General features: G+C 42.5%; 1 protein-coding gene across 1 annotated transcript; it reads left to right on the plus strand.

Annotated features, from left to right (window-relative positions):
* The first annotated feature begins 229 nt into the window (after positions 1–229).
* tnfrsf11a (tumor necrosis factor receptor superfamily, member 11a, NFKB activator) lies at positions 230–15,532 on the plus strand. The gene is made up of 10 exons (XM_046371413.1): positions 230–945; positions 6,755–6,833; positions 7,269–7,394; positions 8,008–8,154; positions 8,246–8,336; positions 8,723–8,799; positions 9,039–9,146; positions 9,325–9,374; positions 9,642–10,578; positions 13,524–15,532. Exons 1-10 carry the CDS (start codon positions 871–873, stop codon positions 13,805–13,807), a joined length of 1,974 nt encoding a protein of 657 aa, XP_046227369.1. The 5' UTR covers positions 230–870; the 3' UTR covers positions 13,808–15,532.
* The last annotated feature ends 381 nt before the right edge of the window (positions 15,533–15,913 follow it).

The raw sequence follows: 15,913 nt of genomic DNA on the forward strand, positions 1-15,913 counted from the left end.
TTGCTGGGCTGAGTCTGCTATGCAAATTCAGGGGGGAAAAGCACCCAGTTCTTTTTCTGCCTACCTGTCCTGGGAGGTGAAAATTGCTATTTCCTGGAGTCGCTCCACTTTTCAAAAAAAGAGACCTTTGTCAAGTGTAGAGATGGTCATGTCTGACGCACGCTCCAGGAACTGGGGTATCAGCCCACTCACCTCCACGATGAATGACAAGTGCATACAGAGATGTATGAAAGTGACCACATGCTTTGCCTCCTGTCAGTGTGAGTGTGAGGTCATATCTGAATCGATCTCTGCCATGAGGTCATGACTCGACTTGCTCGCCCGATCACACTGAAAGTGCCAAACTCAGAATAAAGATAAACGTCGGTGATTTCAAAAGCACGCCGTGACTTGTAATTCCAGTATATGGCTTAAAGGTTCGTGTTACCATCTCACATCAAATCACTGATTGACACGCATGCTTTGTGTGAATCATACGCGCTCATTCGTGGAGAGAGGGAGAGATCAATGTGTGGAGCCAGGAAGAAAGAGAGGGAGAAAGAGGGGATGGACGTTTTTCCTCACATATGACAACGTGGAGGAGTCCCCTCCCTCCTTCTGTCAGTCAGTCAGTTTTTACAAGCTGTTGCATGCAGCTTCCTCCACAACGCGTGGGTGAGAGCAGAAGGAAGATGAGGGGAGAAGAGAGGTGGGAACTGCAGCTGCCTAACCGGGAATGAAGGCGCAAGAATGCCCTGTGAGACGATCCGGAGGACATTTACGCACACAAGAAGAAGCGATTTAGAGTCGGATCTTGGTCTTCACAGTCGTTGTCGTCTTGGCTGAGAAAGAGAAGTTTGCCGCAGAAACAGCCTTCATTAACCAGCAGAGATGAGACGGGACTCGACCGCTAGTTGGATTGTCCGAGGCTGCATAACATGTGTCCTCGTCACCTTTTACGCACAGGTAAAAACACGCTCAGACTTTAATTCTCCCTCTGAAAACGAAAGTTAAAGTGCATCTGAAAGCAAAAAAGTTCAACTTTTTTTTGTTCTGTCTCATATGCACTACTGTTTAGGGGCCGTGAAGTTTTCTTCACTTGAGTAGCAATTCAAAACACTGACAGTCATGGTGGTTTGTTTTTCTTGAGTAGATGGACAAGAAAGATATGTAACAGTAAACCAGAATATGTGTCATCACTTGAGATGATGTGTATGAAAGGGTCAGAGACGGAACGGGGGGAGAGGGGGCTGCATTTTTACCCCCGGACACTGACTGGAAACAGTTGTGTTTGGGTCGAGTCCACCTCCCCTTTCCTGACCGCAAACACGCCGCTGGCTGCTGGATGCTCTTCTCCCCTCACCAAGCATTCCCTCCCGGTCCAGAGAGGACCGGCGCGGGCCAGATGGCTGATCAGGAACCACATTAGCTCCTCCGCCAGAGGGGAGGCTTCCAGAGCGAGGAGCAGGGGGGTCCCAGAGATCCACAGGGGTAGACACTAGACCTAAAAATATCATGTTATGTTTCACTGTCGAGGTCTCCACGCGGCTATTTAGGCAACTAAATACATCATACAGCATCACTTTGTTGTGATCATTTTTAATAATTTCACACTTTAAGTGCTGTAGGCCTCACTGATAAAATCAATGGCATGATAAAAAGTACTTCATGTCTCAGTTGGTCATATGCCACAGTTTAATTGAAGGGGAAAAAAGTGAATGGCTCGTGACATGTTGTTCATGTTGTTGTTTCATCCAGGGAGCTAACTCCGTCCAGGTGGAGTAGTTTATAAGCTGTGGTTGTGGTGGTGGGACTGCTGGGCACCAACATCTATCACTGCCTGTTTGCCTGTGTTACCGTAAGCCAGCGTCGTTATGGCTTTGACTGGAACACTCAGTTTCTTTCTTCCCTGTGTTTTTTTTCTCTTTCTTTCCTTCCTCTTTCTCCAAAATGTTTTGCAAGAGATAATTCTGAGGAGAGACTCTGCATCATCTCAGTAGAACCAAAACAAAAGATGATATTTTTTGTTTTTAGTCAAATGCAAGTCACATTTGTTGGAGTGTGGGTAACAAGAGTGAGCAAATGCACATGTAATGCCTCTGAAACGAGTCACTGTGCGGAGAGGGAGAAATATTTTTCATCTACGTTTTAAGGTGACACTGCAAACCTTTGGCTCTGGTTTGTTCTCACCATGGTCTTGCCATTACTGACTCACAATATCCCAAAAGAATTCCCCTTCATTTTCTTGGTTTTCAACCACTTCGTCCAATCCCCTCCAAACGCATTTCAAACTGTCTGTGTGACATTGAGCAACAGGAGATTACTTCAAGATGTCGAGAGCATAAAAGTCAACATATTAAGAATAAGATGAGCTTTGGTGGATTAATTTACTTGCCTTGCCCACATGGCTCCTGTGCTTTTTATTGGTCAGCTTCTCCAGCCTTGCATACATTCATCCATCTGAGGATTTTTCTGTCTCCTTCTTTCATCTGTCTTTCAGCCACCAGTCTCTCACAGCCTCTTTCACTTTAACCATTTTCATTCCATCCATCCACCCTGCCAGCCACCATCACATCAGTGATTGTTGTTATGTCTACTTGGTTTGAGCAACAACAGTACTTGGCTTCAGGCCTGCAGATCCAAACTTTATTTTAACTATGCAGACAACAGAGATATTCAATCGATAGAACAAGCATGGGACCTTGGATAACAATGGAGCTTTTGTGGGAGGAAGGAATTTAGGATGTGTCTAAGACACCTGGATTAAGATACGTCTGGTTCAATTAAAAGCAATTAGCACAGATTTTAGGTGTCATGGGGCGACCAACTGCAGTATCTGTTCTTCCCTGGTTATTGACTTTAGTTCTGTCAAAGTTTTGTTCACAGTTTTTTTTCCCGTCTGTGCTCTTGTTTTGTTTCAAGCTGCTCTGACTGCTGCAGTTCTAATGTCTGTCAGTTCACGTGCACCAGAAGATTTGCCACAGGAAGAACTTACAGTGCCTGACATTTGATACCCAGGTTTTATTGAATCAGCAGCAAGAAAATCACAGTTTCTAAGTTAAAACAAATTGAAATTGGCCAACGAATTTAAACTTCTCATTATTATGCAAGTAACTGAGTAAGTTTTGAAAGAATTTCTGAGGAATATGAGATTTCAAAACGTATTTGTGCAGGTGGCACTTCAAAGGATTTCTTTATAGGGCTTATAAAGAATTAATCCCAGGTGCAAACACAGTACAAAGATTCAATTGTCATGCATTATGTTTTTACAACACCTTATCAGGGATCACTGAAAGCCGTGGAGTGTTAAAAGTCACGCTGTGCTTCTCTTGGCTCTGTGCCGAAGGCTGCTGTGGCCGTTATGCAAATTCTCCAGTTTTCTGACGGCAAATGGAATGCGCTCTGCGTCACACTCCTGTCTGATCGGATCACACAACCGATGGAGGATCTTTGAAAGATAAACAAAATCTCTTGTAAAAGGTGATTAAAACGTGGCAGTTGCTGATTGTCACGAGAGCAACTGGACACTAATTCCCCTTTTGTCTCTTTTCTCCACTTTCCCTCGCATCTTTCTGTTTCTGTGAGACTGGCTCTGCATTCACATGCCCCTTGGATGGTCCCACTTCCCGACTTGGGAAGTCATTGTTCCAACTTTGGTGTGTTTTTGAGCTTGTAAGTCATAAGTCAGATCCGTGTAGACTGCTTTCGGTGTGAGCTGCAGCGTCTTGGAGATACCGGCTGCAGAGACGTCTGCCTTCATTTGAATATAATGGAACAAGATGACACTTCACATGTGCTCAAAGCACTAATAAAAATACATTTGAAAAACTCAACAGCAACATCTCTTTCCGGAAAACGTGACCCAGTTACTTAAGATAATCCACAGACCTTGTTTCATGTAGGAACTACTTTCTTTCTGTATCACGGTGCAGAAGGATGTGTGCATGTACTCATGGATGAGATGCTAGCTGGCTAAGCTACCGAGCATCACAGCTAAGCCAAGAAGGACATCGTTAATGTTTACATCCCACCCTGTCATGACATGATGCGTGTTTCCCTCAGTGCAGTGATACAGAAAGAAAATATTTCTTACACGAAACTGCCGAAAGTTGTTGCTGCGCTTGTACAATCCCTTAATGCACAAATATATCCCTTTACATTATCAATAACCAATAATATTTCTTATCAATGGCTCACTCTGGTTATTTTTTTTGATGAAAAATAACCAGACGACAACAATTTTTAGTCAAACGTTTGCTTTCATCTGAGTATGGCTTCAAGGTTGTCGCAGAGTTTCAGGTTGCTGTTCTGACATGAGTCGACTTTCCTCAGTTGGGAACTCATTCTTCCAGATTATTCCGACACCACATGAATGCACGATCACACACACACACAAGCATAAGTGTATATTTGAATCCATACAGCAGATAAAGTTAGTTTTGAGGTTGGATGTTCTATCTTGACCGTTAGGATAACCTGTAATCATATAGGGTGGATCAGCTCTTTTCTTCTTCCTTATGTATTTAGGGAGTGAAAACATAAGGCCTCGCATAACTGAGGGCCAGTGTTTAGATGTGGCGGTAACAAAAATACAATTCCCAGCATTCTTTTGGCTTCCTGCACACTTTGGCCCATTTGCTGAGACTGACCACTGCTGGCCTTACACCTCTGTCTCCACGTCTTATCTCTAACTATCTGCACAAAGACGTGATCTTCTTAGCATGGGAACCTTTCCTACTTCTGTCACTTCTGTCTGCTGCAGCACATGGTCCTCGTTAGCACTGCGGTCAGAGCTTTTGGAGCTGTGCATCATTACCCCTCTGGTTAGATTATAAAACAAAGTCCGGTTGATGTGTGAGAGGCTGTGTGGAGGTAATTAAACGTTTGGCAGGGTTCATGTTGCACTGTTGTAGCCTGAGGACCAACAGACAAACGATGAGACTGAGTTTAACTTAGAGGTGTGAGAAAAAAATAACGAGTTAGAGAGGAGGACAGGGTGCGAAAGAAAATACCAGTTAAATCCTGTTGTTTTTTATTTAAACGGATAAGCCAAGAAGAAAAACAAGAATTCAGTGGTTGTTAGAATCAGTATAAACTATGGGAAACGAAACATTTCTGTTGTGAGTTCCAGTCAGACGGATGCATGAGGGGAAAGAAAAGGCAGCCATTGTTGATGAACACGATGACCAGACAGACAAATGAACGTCTCACGAATTTCTCCTGTGGGCAGAGCAGGAGGGTGGATTTGTTGCATCCGGCATTTCTTTACAGTACAAATGACAGTGTGGAAGACTGGATTAATGGATATTTTCAAGGTTAAAGACAGTAGCTGATCCGAGGTCAGAGTGCAGACAGGCCTATAGGTTTTATTTTTCTACATTTATATATAGACACTGCGGCTTTGGCATAGATTCTGTCATAACAGCCAGATTCTCTAATTCAGCAATGTGGCGAGGACTTCACCCGCCCCTAATTTAGGTTGGCTAGAGGGTTTGTACAAGTGTGTGTGTGTGTGCGTCCGTGTGGGTGAGGCCTGCATGGTATACCTTTGTGGCCTTTTCACTAGAGTTCCCATTTATTGTTTAACACCCACAGATGTTTCAGTGCTCATCTTCGGGCTCCTTGCAACAGGAGTTCTGGTAATCCATGCTAAAGCTAAAGCTTACACCAGTGAATGGCTGCAGCACACTTAGCATTATAGCAAGTTAGGACAGAAGACTTTTAGGTATGAACTCATCATTTAGCTTAACTGCTGCCTCAAGATCTCACCTTTTTATTCTCACCGTTTACTCAGTGGGTGTTGCTTAAAAAGAAACTTTGCTGATTTCCAACACATCAGGCTTACAATGGGTTCACATGCTGTAGATTTATACAACACAATAGACACCAATAAAGAGAGAGAAAGAGTCATAATGACGGGAAAATTCTTCCTGATGCATTTTTTTGTATAGTAAATATACAAAAAAATTACACCACATGCTGCTGCACACTGTCACCACTGAAGGACAAGCGTCAGTCAAACTAAAAATCTTTAAAAGTGGAGATAATATCCACATGTGCTTCCCCTTAAAGCCTGGTATTCATCACTAACAAGCTAACTCCAGACTGAGAGGGAGCAGATGTCACATGACAGGACGTGAGCCATACACTGTAGAGCTCAGGCAGGATCTGTGTGTGCCCTAATGTCGATCATTGATCACTCTGCTTTTCTGCCTTTTGAGCAAAAGAAATTCCAAGAACCTCTTCTCTCTGTTTTCACTGGTCACATAGCACCAGTTTTAAAAATATGTGCATCTCTCTCTTGCATATTTCCTTTTGACAGGGGAGAATATCTGCAGCCATGTGTTTCTTAACTCTGAGCTAACTGGAGTTGACTGCGTCGAGTCCTACTTGGTTGTCGTTTATTAACTGGGTACCAGCGGGTTTAGTTTGCTGGTGTGGAGGGTGTACAGTGCAGTGATCAGGTGCTTCTGACAGTGTGGAAAAAATGCCTGGACATGTCTTGGAAAGGTTTTAACCATCCTCTTCCTCTCATTACTCACTGCTACCTCAAAATATCAAGTGTGGATTTGAAGTGAAGAAGAATTGTCAAAGAAAAGCATGACATTCATTATAAAGCCCTGACGGTAAACGGATGTTTTTGATTAAAGAGGTCATGATATAATTTGGTTCACATGTTTACTGTAATTCTGTTGCATAAAATGATGCATTATATATCATATCATATATCATATCATATTATATTATATTATTTTTATGTCTTGATATTTTTTAGAATGCAGTCTCCAAATCGCTCCAGTGTGATGAAACACATTACTTAAGAAACTCTAGATGCTGCAAGAAGTGTGAACCAGGTAATAACACCTCGCCACACACACACACAAACATACACACACGCACATACAAAGGACAAAGTAAAACACCAGAAAGTAGTGTGAGCGCCGTGCATGTTTGGTTTACTCAATGGGGGCAGCATGAAATAAAAATAGATTTTCATTCACAAAGAGCCTCAATCAAAAGAGGAAGGGCCTTTAAAAGCAGAACATTGTGGCTTAAAATGGCTCAGAAGTACGCACACACAGAGTTTACTGTGACATTTGATCCACTAGAAGTACCCACTTCTTTAAAAGAGGAAAAGAGCTCTAATTTTGTCAATTTCCTCCATCTTTTCTCTTCTTTTGTTAGGTTTTCAGTGGTTACTGTGATTATGTACGAGCTGTTAAATCCATCTGCCTTTCTTCCCCCCCCTGTGCCCCCCTCTCTCCCTCTTTTTCCCTTTTTTCCATCAGGCTTCCGTGTGTTTTCTGACTGCACTGATTCGCACCAGACTATATGTGTCAAATGTAATCGTGGTGAATACCAGCCAGGCTGGACTGAAGAGATGCTCTGTCTCCAGCAGAAGATCTGTGACCCGGGTCAGTACCTGCGGCTTGAACGAGGACTTTTTTCCTAAAATAACTTTTTGAGGTTTTGCTACCCTTAACAGAGAACATTACAATTAAATTGTGTGGTCATTATTATCAGATATTTTATCAACCCCTGTTTACTTAAACTGGGGCACAAAAAGAAAGACCCTTTAATATAAGGCTATCAAAAACAACAAAAAGTACTGCAATTCAAAAATTACTGCAAGACTACAACACCACTGATACAGAAAAGTTAAGAATAAGGGTTTTGCATTTATTTATTTGTATGTATTTATTGTAATTGTACTTGATTTTTTTTATGGTAATATGGTTCTTTTTTTTATTCAAAAATGCTCTGATGATGACAAAAAAATTGTTCCTGTGTAAAATTTGAACTCAAAACAAAGTGTTCTCCAGGAAAGTGTCTCATAGGCTGAAAATGTGAAAATGAAATCAGTTTGCATCATCATCAGAATAATCGGAGCCAGTAATAAGCCAGAAGCAAATTCTGCACAAGCAGCAGCACAGACACAAATTCATTCTCTGGAGTGGACGTATTATCATTCCTTTGAAGGATTTGGACCTGCCACTGCACTAAAGTTCTCCTCGCTTTGACTTCCAGTTAAGGGTTTCATGGAGAGGCCTGAAAACCCTGTGGCAGAGGAGCCGTGTCGCTGCCTTCCCGGCCTCCAGTGCTATCCAATCAACTGTGAGTACTGCGAGAGGATACCCACTTGCACTGCTGGATATGGACTGGAGGTGGACCCTGGTGAGACACACCGAGACATCTCAATCAACATCAGACAAAGTCGACAGAGTGACTCTTGGAGACACATTACAATGTTTGCTGTTAATTCCAGAGTCTACTAATGGAAGGAAGATCTGTGCTGCATGTAAGAAAGGCTTCTTCTCCATTGACAACGGTGCTGAACCATGTAAACAATGGACTAAGTAAGTGTATACATGCGTGCGCACACATACACACACACACACAGTTTTAGCCTGGAATCTTTTAATGTCGTAAAGGGAAAATGGGTAGTTTGGGTAACTGTCCTCCTCCTCACCACCAGCCAGCTGTTATGAGTAATACTCACACCACTTCCCCTGGAACCCCAGACCAGACACCAGCTTCCACTGCTGGCCAGGTCTGCAATGACGTCGATGATGACGGAGGGATAACTTGTTTTTTCTCTCCATCTGTCTGACCTCTGTGATGGGTTTGCAGAGGGCTGGTAGTTTAGCTAGTAAAATGTTATGGGGGGGGGGAAGTAAGAAAAAATAAACATGTGTGTCCATGTGTATTCCTCTTCACTTTGTGTTTTCCTCCCCTCTTCTAGCTGTAAGGCCGAAGGCAGGACAGAACTGCAGCCAGGCAGCGCTCAGGCTGATGCAGTGTGTGGACCACATGTCTCTGGTAAGACAGGTTCACTGCAGACCGTCACCATACAAAGCCAGCCAAGCCTAGTGTAACATCTGCTCAAAATAAAGATGTGCTTATCTAGAACAAATATGGGAGATAAACTCTGCTTGCAAGAGGTTTGAATCTCCCAGTAAATTTCTGACATTTAAGACTTTTTGTATCTTTGGCAGGCATTCATGGCTGACAGTAGATGTGCAGCAGGAAAACAAGCTCTGAACTTGTCTTTCTTGCAGGTGCAGCCCCCTCCTGGGTTATTGTTTCGGTGCTGTCGGTCATCACTGTTCTGTGTCTCCTCATCCTGCTCCTCTTCTGCTACAAGGACAAACTGAAATTACTCTCTGGTATAGTTACACTCATCTCAAAATTTACATTAGATTTTCTTAAGATCTGACTTGCTGTTTCAACTGGACCTGGAAGTGTTCACCAGTGTCTTTGTAGAACACACGGAACACCAGAAATCATGTTCTGCCCCTGCATTTTATTCAGTATTAAGGAACAATATGTTGTTTCATTGTCTAGTAAATCTGCGATCCTGTGTCCAGAATCTGAAGAGGACGAGGATACAACAGGTAAGGTGGACTTTCTGTTAAAAGCCAATAGAAATACATAGAAAGTAATCAGAATCAGAAATACTTTATTGATCCCTGGGAGGACTTGGGTCCCTCTCATTTGAATCATTAGAGTGCTCATGGAATATATGATCAAATGAAACAATTAGGAACAAATGCAGCACTTGTGTCTGTTATCACATGGCCCATGGTTTGGGAAAATCACATATTTCTTAATATTCACACTCTAAATTTACAATGCTTTTTTCTTTGTTTCTGTGCTTCCAGGAGACCTTGGCCCCTCTGTACCACAGCGGAGCAGGAGGAGGAGTAGCAGGAGGCCCTAAATTGACACCATGTGAAACCACAAAACTCATCTGCCAAGCACCCCGCAGCCCTGCAGATGAGACCTTTGCCACCCCTGCTCCTGATGTCAAGGTCTCGCTGCCCCTCACAGTGGAAATGAAAGAGGAAGAAGGGACCATGGAGAAAACTGCGATGGAGGATCAGAGTGAAGGGTCTGGAGAACCTGAGGAGGTGTCAGAAGAAGAGGTTGTGAGTGTGTCTCCTCTTTTGACAGGTTCTTGTGTGTGTGTCATGCCCATCCGTGAGCCACTGGAGGTAGGGGAGAATGAGGACTGTAGCCAGGCTGTCAGCCCCGGGACTCCAGGAACCTGCTCATGTAGAGGGCTTGATGGAGATGAAAGTGGGAAAGAGGAGAAAAGCGAGGGTGTAAAGGCAGACAAAGGTGGAGAAAAAGGTGACAGAAATCAAGACAGGATGGTTTTGTGCAAGAGTGAGACAGGTGTTGAATCTCTGGTCACTCTTTCTCCCCCACTCCTCCACACCTCCTCTGTAATCCCTCCATCCACTCCTGAACTCTGCCTGCCATTGTCTCAGGCTCAGGTGAGACCGGAGTTCAAACCTCAGCTGCCTGACAGGTCACTGGAAAAACAGGAGGAAGTATACAGACTGGCGAGCGGAGACTCTGTCTCTACAGAAAATAGTACAGCCTTTGCGATGACCTCGGTCAGCCCATTGATGACGTCCTCATCTGTTGGAGATCTCTACCTGGACCGGCCCCCTGAGGCCTCAAGCCCAGAGCAAGGCCAGGGACTTTCCTGGGGAGACAGCAGGGGAAACAAGCTCTTTTGTGTGGAGTCAGAGCTGGAGTGCACACCTGAGAGCCTCCATAGTCAGCTGGCTGAACCAACTCTTACCTCAGGTTGGTGAAAATGTAAAACTTCAAGAATTTACACCATTGTGTATGGAGGCCCATTTCTGCCAGATGATAAATAGAAATGACAAAAAATAATAATAATAGCTGTAAAATGAAATTCACAGTTTAAGATTAAGAAATAGGAATTGAAAATTATGAGATGCAGAATTATGACTTTTAACCCAAGAGAATGAGTTTGACTTGCTAAGCATATCTCATACAAAACTCTTAGATAATATTATTTCCCTTGCTGTCCAATAATTCTGTCTTACTTTCACAGTTTTAGTGAGTCATACATAAATCTGATTCACGATCTGATAATTTCACCGTGAGCATTTTTATTTTTATCATTTCTTCACTTTTTCTTTCTGTGGTGGAAATGAGCTTCCATACTTCAGAATGTCGAGCTATTTCTGGCTCTCTTGGGACAGTACAAAGATGCTATGGAGCTAGGTATTTCCTGGATAGTTTTGCTATGACCACTCAACATTGTCAGTGAAAACTGAATGCACAGTGGTGGCTTGCTATGAGGATTATGGCTCATTACAATGAGTGCAGGACCACAGTTGTGTTTGTTCTTTGTTTGTGTAGGCAGGCTCCGCTGTATTGCCACAGGATCATAGCCATACATGATTTGATACACTACATAGCAGTGTTCTCTTTCCGCAGAATAGGTGGGACCAGCCACCAAGAATAACAGAGTGAAATTAATGTTGGTTTTAATGGAAAGTTTTACTGTCACATGATTGAACTTGTGTTGTTCTCACAGAGACCTTTACACGCTGCCAAAGAGACAACTCTACGGGAAACACATTTACTGTGCCTCAAACATCAAGTGGTTATGGTTAGTTATAAAAGCAGTATTATCAGAACAGCATGATCGGGACAGCGGTTAGGTCCAAATGGGGTATTATTAGGTGAACACAGCTTAAAGCAGAGGGCTGGTTTCAGCATAAGAATCAGACGTTTGTGTGATTGTTCCCAAGAAATCTGTTTTATTAAAGCCAGTAGTGATAGTTGGAGCCCAAATCTCAGGGAGACCACACAGGGAGCAGGAATAAGATATGTGAATTTTTGATGAGTTAGTGGACCACCAGAACCACACGCTAACATACCGATGAGTGTGTGTGTGTGTGTGTGTGTGTGTGTGTCAGTGTGAACTATGCCATCTACAAAGCTCCTGTTTTCCCAGAGTTCCATAGGGTTGCGCAAAGTGACCACAGCTTTAACTGAAGCAAGATGTGCACAGTTTGAGTAATACTTTTATAACCCTACCCACCTAACAAAAACACACACACACACACACACACACACACAAACATGTTAAGATGTTTTTTTCTACTCTCACTGATGACTGTGTACTTTAATTACACACTTACTGGCCTGACATGAACACCATTTCCCATCATGCAGTAATCACAGGTGGACTTCCCGCTACTCCTATTTATAGGTCAAGAAAGGTTTCAGGTCAGAGGTTTCACCTGTCCACCAGAATGTTTTTCTAATCTCAGGTCTGAGGTCAGTTCTCAGGTTCGCACAGAAGCAGTTTGCTATACAGCATCAATGTTATCTGTTGCTCACTGGAGCAGTTTGTTCAAGGGCACCTGAAAAGCAGTAATGTCCCTGATATATTTTACTGGTCGAAAATCTAAAGACTGGCAGCTGTCCAGGCAAAATAAACAAGATCCTGGGGAGGACTGTGTACAGTTGTGGTTTTCTTTAAGCTTGACCAGAAAACAGATTCTGTTATACTGCAACTTTAGTCTTTGGTTTAAAACCTCTGCCAGTAGATTGTGTCGCTGCAATTGTTGGGCAGCAACAAAAATCATCTTGGTATTAAGGAAGGATAAACAGAGGAACCCAAGCAGATTCCATAGAGCTTTGTTTTCAGAGTTGTGGTGAAATGACATACTTTCAAGCTAGACCTCTCAGACTGGTGTTCCGGGAAAGGCTCTCAGAAGGGGAACACGGAGACACACTTTCTGTGAGTGTGTTATTGTGTTTGTCTTTGCAAATTTATCAGGCTGTGTGTGCTTTTCAGTGTTTGTTTGTGGAGTAGTAAAAGTGTCTGTAAGAGCTGCCGTGCTTACATTTCCTGTGAATTTGTGTGCACACACTGCATGTGTGAATAGATGAGGCGTGAGCTGTGAGTCACGGAGGGTCGGATGTTTCTGTCTGCTGGGACTTCAGACAAGAAGCTGGATAAAATCGGAACCATGAGCTTAATGTGGTGAACGATAACTTATGAAACAAAACCACGCAGTTTATTTCCTAATTCACCTGGAGGTCTGAAATTCATATGCAAACAGTACATGCGCATCAGTAGATCTGATTTAAGTTTGTACAGATGATATTTGATGCAGGTATCACTTCGCAGATTCACAATAATGTTGAGATGAACCATGAAAAGTTCTCATCTAGAGAAACATGCCACTGGACAGAATAAAGGTTAGAAAGAGTTGAACAACAGTCTTTTTTGCCATGTCTATAAATCCCGAAACCATCGACAAATGACTTGTTTTCTCAAGTCTTGACATTCTCACGCTACAAAGTGCTGGAAACAAATAAGGTCGAGAGCATATGATATGGCGGTGAATGCAGCTGTGGCCTTTCTGTGGTCATCCTGCATGGTCATTACACCCACCGTCCATTTGTCAGCTGAGGTTAGCCAAGATACTGTCCCCTCTTCACTTACATCATGAATAGGGGAAGCTCTGTCTGCCTGTGCGTAAAGGCAGAATCTTACACAACCATAGAAATATAAATCTATGTATGCTATATATTTCAGCACAAGTCCCAATAAGGGCTCACTGCACTTGTCATTTTCTATATCAGTGTATGGAATGTTGATTCATAAGTCATGAAACCGAAGCTTTTGTCACAGCAGTCCACTTGTCTTTTCTACTTCTCACAATCTCTTATTTATGTCCCTCCCACATTTTCCCCTTCAGGTCAGGTGTCCGGGAACCACAACACCACCTTCATCTCCAGTGGTCAGGTGATGAACTTCAGCGGAGATGTCATCGTTGTCTACGTCAGCCAGACGTCTCTGGGCAGTGACGGGGCGGGGCAGGACGATGCCTTCGGGAGCCCTGTCCAGGAAGAGGCCAACGAGATGGCCCCATTATTCCAGAGCTGCCTGAGGTCACAAGGGGACTCCATTTCCCACAGCACCTTGCAAGACGAGACGCTGCCAGTCCAGGAAATGATGGAGGAGTCGCCACAGCAAAAGTGAAAAGTGATCAATGACAGCTTGTCATTTAAATGTTGCAAACGTGGCCTCTGACAATTCTTTAGTCCCCAATTAAATTACAAATGATGGGGAAAAAAACATGATTTGTCTGTCATAGCTACTTTCTGTACAAGAAGGGAAGACATTTAATTAAAATGATGGAATGTAATCTTTTCCATTTGACACATAGTCACTGAATCTCATCTCAAGCATCTCTAAGTGCCTTTACTCATTTTCCAGTGGAAAGCTGCAGGCCTTTGCAAATGGAAACTCCCTCCATTCCAGACAGTGATGGGGAATTTTGTTGAGAAATGGATGTGGAGCTAAAGTTCAGGCTGGAAGAACATCACATTTTTGTTGTTATATGGAAATTGCACCTGGGATGCAAAAGAGTTACTACACTTTTGTTTCCCATCTTCCATTGATGAATAGTCCAGGTTAAAATCTGCGCAGCCCTTGTTTTTAACTGTTCTAAATTTGACATTTGGATCATTTCAAGAGTTTCCTTAAATAATAAGAGTGTCCACCATGTGGAACTAATTGTGTTTTCTCTGACAAAATCATGCCGTGAAAGTAAATGTTTTTATGCTAGAAAATTCAGTCGATTTGCTACATTAAAATCTGGCAGGGTGGGATCAAAGTTGTAAAATAAATAAATTATTTTTTTAAAATGTAATTTTCCTTTCCATTTCACTTTGTTTTGATGCTTGTTTATCCTGTATGTGGACTGTTTTTATTCTCATCTTATTGCACTGCAAGTGCAGTTTGTGTCTTAAGAAAAAATGCTGTGCATTTGATAAGCTATTTTATTACTGGTTTGTTTTGTTATGTTTTAATGTTCAAGCCTTAATGAAGAAAAGTAAAATGTCAGCCTGTTTATATTTTGTTTTAATGATTTTTACAAAGCGGATTGTTTATGTATTACATCAGAAGATGCATATCTGATCAATGTTTGTATATATTACAGGAGCCTGGTGTATTTGTGACAACAAGAATGAATATTATCTTTTGCTTCCTCTCCTTGAATTGAGGTTTGGTTGTGTTAAATGGAGCCATTAATGGCAGGCAAAGCACACACTATAGGCAGGGGTGTGTCCAGACTTGACTGAGGGTGCCTCCATTTGCGCCCTGATTCATGCAGGAGTGGCTTGAAATATGAGCACACACACAAACACACATCAGAATAGCATCCATTTATCTTTTCTCATATCTACTTTAATTACCAACATTACTGTGCCTTACAGGTTTCTTCCATAAATTATCCTAAATTTATTTTCTTAAATCTAAAATGACTTTAAAAGTTAATTTGAAAGATTTAACAGCTAAATATTCCTACCAGTCACAACACAATAGTGGGACCAAACAAATACAACGTAAAAGTTACACTTCAAGTGCTCCAAAAAGAAACTGTGTCTTCAAAAAGTAGGCAACAACCAAAGCAAAACAAGTCAAAAACACTTGACAGTTGCTTTGACACGAGGCCCGCCTCTCACTGGGGACATAGCCAATCATAGTTAAAAATAATGGGGTGGCAAATCAGATTCAAGGATTGGCCACCCCCGGCCCTCTTCTGGACATGGCCCTGGCTACAGGCATTCAAGGGGACTGTTCAACCACAACCTCAACATATGTATGCAGCCTTTCAATAATTATGTACATATCAATCAATCAATTGCAATGAATGACTGAAAGAATATTTTGATTGAAATTAAATATGTTTTGCATCCAGTCCTCTCCGTGATGGCTGCTGTCCTGCATTCTTTGGTTTCTCTCCGTCAACTTTTCTATTCTGGGATTGACAAATTACAGTGAACGACTTATTTATCTCTTTAAGATCTATAATTTTTGCAAAGCAATGATAATTACACATGTGGCAAGGCCTCTTTGTCTTTGTCCCCACGCTGACAGACAGTCAGACAGGCAGCCTTTCATCAGGCTCGGGTATGGCAAGCAGCTGTGAGGAGAAACTAATCTAGCAGTCAGACCAGCTAGCGTCACAGAGAGACCACATGAGAAGAGCTGGCAGCACTCATTTAGGCCTGGTTTGGGTCAGCAGGAGTATGTTTATATGTGTGTGTATGTGTGTGTGTAAGTGTGCATCTTGCCTCC

Source organism: Scatophagus argus, chromosome 18 (assembly GCF_020382885.2).
Source record: "Scatophagus argus isolate fScaArg1 chromosome 18, fScaArg1.pri, whole genome shotgun sequence".
In the NCBI taxonomy this organism is placed as follows: Eukaryota; Metazoa; Chordata; class Actinopteri; family Scatophagidae; genus Scatophagus; species Scatophagus argus.

Coding starts and splice junctions, on each gene's coding strand:
- tnfrsf11a (XM_046371413.1), top strand. CDS start 871: ATGAGACGGGACTCGACCGCTAGTTGGATTGTCCGAGGCTGCATAACA. Junction 7,395..8,007: donor GCAGAAGATCTGTGACCCGG/GTCAGTACCTGC, acceptor TTTGACTTCCAG/TTAAGGGTTTCATGGAGAGG. Junction 8,800..9,038: donor GTGTGGACCACATGTCTCTG/GTAAGACAGGTT, acceptor TCTTTCTTGCAG/GTGCAGCCCCCTCCTGGGTT.